The sequence below is a fragment of the Meleagris gallopavo genome, chromosome 1 (genome assembly GCF_000146605.3).
Source record: "Meleagris gallopavo isolate NT-WF06-2002-E0010 breed Aviagen turkey brand Nicholas breeding stock chromosome 1, Turkey_5.1, whole genome shotgun sequence".
Lineage (NCBI taxonomy): Eukaryota > Metazoa > Chordata > Aves > Galliformes > Phasianidae > Meleagris > Meleagris gallopavo.
Genome location: NC_015011.2, coordinates 159,765,719 through 159,776,757, shown reverse-complemented (window position 1 = coordinate 159,776,757; position 11,039 = coordinate 159,765,719). Strand labels below are relative to the sequence as shown.

Here is an 11,039-nt window from a genome sequence, read left to right as displayed (position 1 = left end):
AGAAGGCTGCTCTCTGCTGCTGCAGTCTTCCAAGATGGCTTAGCCTAAAATGCTTTGCTAAAATTCGTATGGAATCATAGAAATGTTTGAGTTGGAAGGAACCCTGAAAACCCATCTGGTCCAACTGCCCTGCAATGAACAGGGACACCTACAGCTCCATCAGGTGCTCAGAGCCCCATCCAGCCTGACCTTGGGTGTCTGAAGGGATGGAGCATCCACCACCTATCAGGGCAACCTGTGCCACTGCCTCACCACTCTTATTATAAAAACTTACTATGTCCAGTCTAAATCTCCTCTTTTTTAGTTTGAAACCATTTCTGCTTGTCTCAGTAATATTTTGTTTGATGCCCGTATTGAAAGGGAAATGTTAGAAATGAAAGAAAACTTATTTGCAGAAAAAAACTGTTAAAAGCCTTTGAAGCTGAAGTGTTCCTGCTGGAGTTTTTTTGTTATCTGGCTCAAGGGGGGGTTCTACCTACTGTGATGTAAAGTATCAAGAAATGTCTGAAGATAAATTCCACACAGCATGGGCACTCTGCCTACTAAAAAGTGAGCAGCAGATGAGCAGTACTCAATCCATACACACTAGATTTCTTCTCTTTCAGTTTTGTTTCTTCTTTTTTTTTTTTTAAATCTGTGTTGATAAGTATTTCTGTGATTCACTGAAATAATTTCTAGTTTGGATACTGCATAGTTTAAAATCAGCTGAGCCATGTATTTCCCCAGCCAAAAGCCTGCCACAGAAGAGCATGGAATTACAACGGTGATACACAAGTCTTTGTTTTTGTAAACATACCCTCCTCACCAGGGTAACTAACTCCCAGAGGACTCTGATACAGGTGGGGATTTCTCCTTCTCTCCCTGTGCTTCCCTCTTTGGTGCATCGCATGGCCGCTGTGCTGTGTTGAGGTCCTGTCTGTGAGGGGATCAGAACTTCCGTGGAATGAGATGGATCCCACAGAAGAGACATCCAAGAAAAACAACATAGAACATCTAATTGGTAAGCATCATCTTTTTGTGTGTGGTTTATGTTTTTCTCAATGGAAACCAAACAAGAAGAATATGTTTGTAACCAAGCATTCATTGTAAATCTCCCTTATGGGCTGAGATAAAAATCCATTATCTGCCACTGTAAGTGATGGGGCAAAATATACCTCCTACTGCACTGCCACCATGCTTCAGCACTTACCTACCAGGAAAATGACCCCAGGGACTAAAACATCCAGCTTTTTGTAAATGCAGGGATGAGGTGGAAAGGGAAAAATGTGAATAAATGAGAAATAGTGGGGGATTTTCAGCCCCAAAAGGGAACTTAATGTGGTTGGGCTTGTGTGAGGAGCACCTAGTGCTCTCGTCAAGCAAAGGAACTGTTACTAAACCAAAGTTGTTTGGGGCAATGTGCTGTTCCCATCGTTGTGGGCATAAGAATGGGTGGTGCAGCGGGACAAGTGTGGGGGACAGCAGGGTTGGTTTGGCTGCTTGTGGAAAGAAAGAGCGTTCGTAATGGTTACAGAAGTCAGAGGCACCTTTTAGTTTGCTATGGACTGCAGATACAAGGAAGGTTTCTGCTGGTCATGGCTATTGTAATCAATACACAGGTGCAGCAAAACTAAGTCACTGGCATGTTGGGTTACTGGATTTATTCACTATTGTGTTTTTGTAGAAACTCCCATTGGTCGTGTGGCTAAATGGTTTGAGATTTTGGAATTATCAGAATACATTTGTGATGGTCTTTGGAGACTAGATAGCTATTGTATAGTAAGCAGGTGTATCTTTATATCCTGCTTTTCTCATCGCTTTTAGCTGGCATCACGATCCCCAGGATAGGTCTCATGGAGGAGTCAGTCATACTTTGTCAAGTTTTGGATGGGTGGGTGCTTTTTAGCCATAGTTATGACAAGTGATATTATGATCTCTCTCTTCTCAGCTGTTTGAATACTGACCTGCAAAGGCATTTGTTCCCAGATAGTCCCACCTCTCTGGATTGTGTCACTCCTATCAGGTGTGTATCATTCCTATCCATCCTCACAGTGGTCTCACGTGGGTGATGGTGGATGATGCTACCATCCAAAATCAGCTTTTGAGGGGGGTTCATGGCAAAGGTTGGCACCGGAGAAAAAGATTTCCAGGCACCTTTCTGCATGCTAATCATTTAAGTGAAGTAGGGACAGGGCAGAACGTTGTCTGCTGGAGAACAGAAAGCCCCTTTGTGATAAATTTCTCCAAGCTTTTGATTAAGAATTATGAATGATACCCAATCCACAACTTTCATAGATCAGTTTCCACTGATAAGAAGCCAGTCTGCTGCCACTTCATGTACCTACTATAGGCTGACACACTCTTGGTGTAATGTAAGGAACACTGTGGCAGTGAAATGGTTAAAGCTTTTCATGTGAAATCTCAACAGCCCTGTTTTCAAGCACATGACCTTAGGGTCTGCATGGCAATTTACTCAGGGGAACTCCTCAAATCATTCCTACCAGTGACTATGGAATGGCTGATGATACCTCATTAAGCAACCAGGGAATATACATTATTATCAGTTGGGAAGGGTCAGGAGGGATGCCAGTATCCCAGGGTAGCAGGTCTGTGTCTCGAAGCTTGGCCCTATTGGACACATGCTTAATTCAGTGTGAGTGGTTAAATCTCCAGCGAGGATCTTAGAAAACTGCAAGGAGCAAAGTTGTAACACCCAGGTATGCAGTTAAGGTGGGTTCCTCGTTGCAACCTGCAAGGAGCTCTGCAAGGAACTTCCTGCAAGAGGAAAGCACTGCGGGAGGGCTTTGTGTCTCCTGCAGGATCATGGGGGTTTTCCAACAAACCTGTCCTCCCAGTCTGCTGGTCTGTTGCCTTGTGCCTCACTGATCAGGTAACCTCACACTGTCTCAATGTGGTGGCAAGTCTTTTTCACAAAGTATATATATGTTTTTCTTCCTATTTATCAGTTTCTATCTGTCCGTTAAGTTTATTTAATGTGAGAAATTTCCAGTGTTGCCTTACACTGCTGAGGTAACGTCAAAAAACACACTGCATATTTGCATCAGCATGGGAGTGGATTTGTTTTTAAGAACAGCACAAGTCAGAAAGGAAACAGCCTCCTGTGGGCCTCAAACCTGGCAACCCTTCGGACAAGCCCAGCTGGTATCCCTGCATCTTTTGCTTTCTTTGCAGCTCTCCTGGTCCAAGACATTTCTGCACTCAGCAGGATTTGGTTGACATTGCAGTGCTCTGCCCTCATGGCAGGTTTCATGGCATCCATTTCTCACCCTCTGCCTCTGCTGCAAGGGTCCCTGCAGCTCCAGTTTCTGATCTCGTCAAAGAGCAGCAGCTCCTTGGTCCACTTTCCCCTACAAAGAGCCTCTCAGACTTTTAGTACATGAACAGCAACTCACCACCACCTTTCCTTCAGGCACTAAAATAATTAAATTTTGTGATGAGAAGAGCTAAGCACAATTAGAAAGCTACCCACAGTTCCTGGGTGTGCACTTAGACAACCACTAATTCTGAAGCTTGTCTTCCACTGGATGGACTGGTCCATCAGTATTTCTCAAAACCTCTATCTAAAGATGGAGGAGTTTCCCTTATTTTTCTTATCTGCTTTGTACAAACTAGACCTTCTACCTGAGGTGTAACACACTTTCTCAGTGATTCATATCCATACGGATATTCTACCTGATCTTTTATTTCTCCAAGTCCACAGCTTTGGCAATGCCTTCCACTCCTCCTGTTTCTCCCCTGCAAAAATCTTTTAACCTTTCATGCAGGAGAAATATATATATGGCTGGATCTTTGGTTATGTATTTCTGCTGAGAGGGAGGAGAGAGGGACTGACTCTTTGTGAACTTTGCATTCCATCGTGATTGCAGTGGGCTAGGTCTGCATTCCTCTGACAACTCTTTTCAGGATTTGCATTCATTTTGCTCCTCTTCCTTATTGTTTTGTAGCTGACAGGCGGGAAGGAATTGGTGTCTGTGGATGGATCCTGGTTTCCATATCTTTCCTGTTGGTGTTCATAACCTTTCCTATTTCCATCTGGGCATGTATCAAGGTAAGCTAGTGGGATCTGGGGCACCCAAAGGATGCTCCATTATTATTGTTGTTACTCTTTTCAATTTGTTCAACATTCCCCATTCACTTCCTGGAAATAAGTAGGCTTTGCAGTGCAGATGTGTTCAGAAACCAAGAGATTCATGTATTTCCACTGACTTTCTATATCAACAAAACCTTCTCATTTGACTTCTTACCAACTTCCAGAGTCAGTTAAGTTTCCCTGCTCTAGAACAAATAAATCTACAAACTTTTTTGAAGAACTCACACTTGGTGCTGCCAACAACAGCAAATAACAGATACTGATGGAAAAAGGAGTAAGCCCCCACACAGAGGGACTGTACAACCTAAGCCCACAGTCCCTTCAAGACATGGGCATGACATGACTAATTTAAAGAAATTTTTAGGCTGAATCACCAGAGTGATTGCCCTTAGCACCATACCATGGGTGGTCCTACTATCTGAAGTAGTTATGTAGACATTCTTATGGTATTCTCTGCCTACAGCTCCTCTGCTTGTAGCACTGGTGTTGAAAGAGCTGTGGTCAGCCTCATTAAATCAGCAGCACTTCTTGCATATTTGATCTGTTTTATGACTTATTCACAGGGCCATAGTCTGAGTTTTTCCAGCAGTGATGTGAGAAAACATAAAATGCTTGGTAACTTGCAAATTTGTTGACCCTATGTTGACCGTATTTTTCACATTTAATATGGATGTTATAGATTTAAAAAAAAAAAAGTAATAAAAAGTAATGCCAGAGAGCATGAATAGAATTAGTTGTAAAATTCTAACTTTGAAATGTTTTCCTAGGTTGTTAGAGAATATGAACGTGCTGTTGTATTTCGGCTGGGACGTATACTGTCTAAGAAAGCCAAGGGACCAGGTGAATGCATGCAGTTTTACTCTTATTAGGATGCTCTGTAATCCCAAGGAGAATTACAGAGGTCTATGAAATCCTTCTTCAAAGCATACATGGAATGAGGAGGTTCTCTGCTTCAGGTCTTTTGCCTGCAGAACTTTTGCTTTTCTAAATAGAAGGTAATGTAATCCCACAGAGAACAGCACAGAAGGTCAAAAGGCTTCTAGTTGAAGGCCTTCTGGTTGAAGAGCTGTTGTGGCTTTGCTGTTCAGTAGATTGGATGAGTGAAGGTTGAGCTTACGCTGCAGGCACTAGTGAGAGTTCTGGGAGGTTTAAATCCAGACTTCAGCTCAGATTTGTTTGAGTGACTGTGATGATTCTCCTTGTACTTCACTTCCCAAACTACAAGTTCTTGCCAACACTTTAACTGCCTTCAATTCTGTAAAACTGTAAGTGCAGGGGCCTTTCCAGACTTTATCTACCCAGCGTTTGTTACATTTGAGTGGGATCAGGCTGCAAATTGCAAATAAAGTAACCCAGCAATGCCAGCAATTTGCACTGGTGCAGCAACCACATCTGTGCAATAAAACTGGTCAGATTGGAAGTCAAAATAATAAGAAAAAAAACCTGTTTTCAGATGGTTTCTTTCATCTTGAATAATAGCCAGCCTTTGGGCAGACACAGAGTTTCTCTGCATGGCTCTGGGCAGCCAAATATGGTGCAGAAATTGAAGAATTGTGTCAAGGCTCCTGCTCTCATGATGGGAGAATGGGGACTGCTTCACAGGACTGTTCATATCTAAGGAGAATGTTTCTTCTAACCTGAGGGCCTAAAGGTGGTGGAAGACTCTGGATGAAGGTGCCTTTCCTGGATGGGCACACATACTGCAAACGTGTTATGGCTGAATGAATGGAGTAAGCAAAAGCATGGATGGAATTTTTGCCACAACTCTCATGGCAGATTTGAAACCAGAATGATGTCTATCCATTCCCATTCCCAGTTCTAACCCATTAAGGTCTAATAAGTTCATATCATTTGCAGATATCTGCATTTCCCTCTATTATTTGAAAATGCAAAGCTTCACTGCTGTAGTAGAAGGACAGCTGTAGTAATAAAATGCTGCATGGCTCCTTGGCTCTTTCCCCGCCCTGTTTCTGTCTGCTTGCTTCATACAGGTACCAGGCTCAAGCCAGCTCTCAGAAGCGTTTCATCTAATTATTTCTTTATTTCAGGTTTGATTCTCATACTTCCATGTACAGATACGTTTATCAAGGTTGACCTTAGAACTGTTACGTGTAACATTCCTCCACAAGAGGTAACTATTTTCCAGAAGCCATCTAGATCAGAAACAAAACAGAGCTGATTCATGGCAAGATCAAAAATGATGTGGGTGCTTTGTAGTTTTGCAGCTGTGAGCTACCCTATAGAGTTTAGCTTATTTGCTTTGTCTCCGGACTTCCAGAGACCTTACAAAACACCTACTTATGAAGACCTGCAGATGCATCATTACAGGCCAAGCAAACTCCCCATGCTGATGTGCTAGTTAAAGAATAAAGAAGATGGGATTGGGGCTCTGAATAGGAGACAGCTGAGACGTGAGGTTGCAGGGGTGCGTGTGGTGGCTCCCCAAAAACAGAAAGCAGGAAGGACGACGGTTACATACCTGTACTGTATGAGATTTAGCAACTTTTGGCAAGGCTTCTGCAAATGTTGGCAGAGCTTCCATGGAGCACTTAAATGCAGGCAAGAGACACTGAGAAGGGGAGCAGTCATGGGAGTCATTAGTGCTCTGCTGTGACCAGCTGCCTGCTGAGGTGCAGAATCATAGAATCATAGAATGGCCCAGATTGGAAGGGACCTCAAGGATGATGAAGCTCCAACCCCCCTGCCACAGGCAGGGCCACCAACCTCCCCATGTAATACTACATTGGGGCCCCATCCAACCTGGCCTTGAACACCTCCAGGGATGGGGCATCCACAGTCTCTCTTGTCAGCCTGTTCCAGTACCTTTCCACTCACCTGGTAAAGTACTTCCCCCTGATATCCAATGTAAATCTTCCCTCTTTCAACTTAAAACCATTTTCCCTCGCCCTGCTGTTACATACCCTTTCAAAGAGATGACTCCCCTTCTGTTTATAGGCTCCCTATACTGAAAGGCTGCAATGAGGTCACCTCGCAGCCTTCTCTTCTCCAAGCTGAAGTGCAAGCACTTACATCTCCTTGCATTAGCAGAATATGACACAGTTCCTTTAGGAATACTGAAATGTCCTTCAGAATTTCTTCTCACTATTTTTGCAGTTCGCTTTTCTCTTTTGCTTTAATTTTGGGTGATTCTCACAAATGCATTGTTTAGAGAAAGTAGCACTGCTTTAACAAATTCCATGCAATGTGTGAAATCAGTTCTGGCCCTTTCTACAAGGAAGGAACAGAATAACTATAATTTATCATTGCAGATGAAATTCATGCAAGCGATGAGACTTACTTACTATTGAAACGGTTGTTTAAAAACTATGTAGAACATTTTGCTCTAATTTAAATTGTTGGTGATGCAGGATGACTTCTTTGAAGTCATCTCTTTGGGGGGAATGCCAAAGAAACCAGAAGGAATTCGTAGTTTCCATGAATTTTCAGGATCTGTTCTTCACTAAAGGAAAAAGAATGATTATGACTCCCCTTCCTTGTCAAGTAGTGCCTTATTGGATACTCTTCTAATTCTGTATGTTACTCCAACACAGATTCTCACAAAAGATGCTGTTACTACTCAGGTGGACGGGGTGGTGTATTACAGGATCCACAGTGCAGTCTGTGCCGTTGCCAATGTCAACAATGTACATTCAGTCACCTTCCTATTGGCACAGACAACCCTGAGAAATGTGCTGGGTACACAGACCTTGGCTCAGCTCCTGGCTGGTCGAGAAGAGATTGCACACAGTATCCAGGTAGATCTTGGGTTTACTGTCAAGCATGGAAGTTAGTTCTGGGCAGCAGTGAATCAGAAATAATCTCATTCATTTTCTTTAACAATAGAAAAAAATTTCTATATGGTCCTTTCAGTTATACTTCTCATTACTCGAAGTAAGAAAGAATAACTGGAAAGGTATTTCCCTAGATTGTTGTAGAAGAGTTATTTCCTATCAAATAGCAATGAAGATGCTGAAATTATCTGATGAGTTGAATAAATCAGCGTATGCAGTCTTTGCCCAAAGTTGGCTGCAAGCAATAAGAAAGAAGATTGCTGTTTGTGGGAAACTCCACCTTAAGCAAACACTCAATGAAGTTCTTGTACCGTCTGTCATGATGGCCAACGCAGATCCTGAGTGCTGCAGGACTGTGATGTATCATTTGCCAATAATGTGCTTGTACACTGACAACATAATACCATTCTTAAAGACTCTTAAGGTATTAATTTGTAAGTAAGAAAAGTGCCTACCTAAAAAGAGGGTAGATTTGGGGAGGGCAGGGGAGATCCCCTACAAAAGTCTTGCATAGGGAAAAACTTCAAGTATTGACCACTATCTCACATCAGAGATCAGCAAGAGTTTCATAAGGCTGGGGTACCTGCTGTGCTCACACCACTACTTGTGCCAGCACCTTGGTAGGGTTCCATCTTCCTGTAGTCTGCCTTTCCGTCTATTGATGTGGCACAGTAAATCCCACAGAGTTCTTCCTCCTCCCCCTGTGCTCTTTTGCTGGGTATTGTGTTTGTCTCTAAGGCCATCCTTGACAGTGCCACGGAGCAGTGGGGAATCAAAGTGGCTCGTGTGGAGATCAAAGATATCAGGATTCCGATGGCCATGCAGAGGGTGATGGCAGCTGAAGCAGAGGCTACACGAGAATCAAGAGCTAAGGTGATACCCATGGCTGTACTTACCTCCAATCTGCAATGTCCTGTATCTTTCTTCTGGGCACCCAAGTGCTTCTGTTTCCTCCTCATTGTAAAGGTGACAGTATTGCAATGCCATTTCTATTTCTTTTACATCACAGGTTGTGGCAGCAGAGGGAGAGATGAATGCTTCTAAAGTCCTCAAGCAGGCCTCCATGGTGCTGGCTGAGTCTCCAGCAGGTCTTCAGCTGCGTTACCTGCAAACGTTAACAACTGTGGCAGCAGAGAATAATTCCACTATTGTCTTCCCTCTGCCAATTAATTTGCTTGATGGTTTGGGGCAGAAAAATAGAGGGGGATAGAGATTGATCTGCAACTGCTTGCGTTGAAAGATTAAAAGGTTTTCCCAGGAAGCAAAGGGTTCCAGATTATCAAAGTAAAGCAAAATAAAAAATAAAAAATAATTTTTAATAACCACACATAGCTCTCCCAAGGGGAGACTGCATTTGAGCAAAGAAAGTTGCAAGATTCAGGCACTGAGCAGTTTTATCTTAGACTCGTCTTGAGATGAAAAGGAGGAAATTATGTAAAATACATGTTAGACCTAATAAGAAAATTTATTGATGCTTTCACTGCATACTGCACGTGCTTGAGTGTAGCAATTATTTGGTAATTTGTCTGCTAAGCAAGAACCTGTGAGCTCCTGATGAGCTTACAAATCTACTCCATGCAGCAGAAGGGTCAGATGCTGGTGCATAATTCAAGTCCCAGGGAGCAGAAGAAAGGATTTGACCATAACCTTAGTATGCTTAGCATTACTTCTTAACTATCAACAGAATTACTGGATAATTGATACGTCAGTGGAACAGCTTATTCTTTATCACAGAATCACAGAATGGCCTGGATTAGAAGAGACCTTAAAGATCATCTAGTTTCAATCCCCCTGCCATGTGCAGGATTGCCAACCACTAGATCAAGTACTAGACCAGCTTGCCAAGGGCCTCATCTAGCCCAGCACTGAATATCTCCAACCTTAGATAAATGAAAATCAGCAGTAGCTTTACTGACCTCATCTGAATTTTTGCCATATCACTGATATTTCTATAAGCTCTGTAATAAAGGGACGAGAATATATGTCCATGTATCACAATCACATTTCTTGAAAGCTGATGCAAGCCTCTGCAAAACAAATTGTTCTGTGTTAATTTAAGTGTCTCATTTTCATTGACAAGAGGTTTCTCATCCCACCTTGCAGATGTCATGAAGCGGTGGTGCAGGTTTTCATAGAAAGAGCCTTCCCCTCCTTCCATCCATGCAGTGCCCTGCAGCTGACTGGGGGGCACTCCTGAGTTTAGCCAGCATTAATGCTGAGTTTATAGCCTTCAAAAGCAGCTGAGCTGTTCACGTGGCTGGCACACAACAGGCTAGCTGTATATGAATCTGAAGGCTCTTGCAGTGTAGATGCTCTAGTGGATGCTTCTGCTGTGTAGAATCTGAAAATACACAAGGCTCATTGCTGTCCTTTCTATACAGTAGTGTCATTTAGCTCCAAATTCATGAGATCAGCACGGGCCTACTAATTATATTGTTGATACAGGCCCATCTTGTTTTGGCTGCAGAATAACGCAAGCAGTCCGGGTGGCAAATTTTTGTACTCAATAACGTCTGGCACAAAGGCAGTGGTATGAGCATCTGAGGATGGTGACCTGCTCAGCTTTTCATTGCACCTCTTTGCTTCAGAGATGACTGCCAAACGGCATTTTGTTGGCAAATCAAAGGTGTAAAACCTACATTCAAAAGTCATCTTTATTAACATTTGCTGCAGATGCTTCTATTTTAAGAAAAGGGATGTTTTAAATTTGGAGGTTATTTTTCAGTGTCAACTTAATTTGACATTTGTAGAAGCATTTATAACTACAACAGGAGAAACCTCCTGCCTTTGCCTGACAAATGTTGCAACTCCACTACAGAGCTGTTTGCCTAGCTGCAGAAGCAGCAATGCTTTAGAGTAATGCAGCCATAGACTGCACCCCTTCTTTACAGCAGTGCAAATTAATTAAACTATGGGAAGGAAAAGCTTGAAAGATATGTGACTACACAGGACAGTTGGAAAACAGCTCTGTGCCCTCCGTGAGCTACCAGCACTAACTAGTCCGTGCAGAACTCTGGCATCAGGTACATCCAGACCAGTTGTCCATCCCTGATGCTGAGCCAGTTCCAGTTTAAAAACTGTGTGTGGGAATCCTGTGAGTACAAGTGGGTTCATTTGTTTCCCCATATAAGCTCTCACAGAAATAATGTGCTGAAGCA

At 42.8% G+C, this 11,039-nt stretch overlaps 1 protein-coding gene across 2 annotated transcripts; it reads left to right on the top strand.

Moving 5' to 3' along the window:
- Positions 1–637: 637 nt before the first annotated feature.
- On the top strand, positions 638–11,033 carry STOML3 (stomatin like 3). Of its 2 annotated transcripts, none has more exons than XM_019610968.2 (7): positions 638–1,000; positions 3,945–4,048; positions 4,858–4,930; positions 6,139–6,221; positions 7,672–7,845; positions 8,620–8,754; positions 8,891–11,033. In XM_019610968.2, the coding sequence occupies exons 1-7, from the start codon at positions 949–951 to the stop codon at positions 9,089–9,091; spliced, it is 822 nt and encodes a 273-aa protein (XP_019466513.1). In that variant the 5' UTR covers positions 638–948; the 3' UTR covers positions 9,092–11,033. The 2 variants fall into 2 exon arrangements, with proteins under 2 accessions (XP_019466513.1, XP_003203341.1); XM_003203293.4 differs by having other exon boundaries at positions 642–1,000; positions 7,642–7,845.
- The last annotated feature ends 6 nt before the right edge of the window (positions 11,034–11,039 follow it).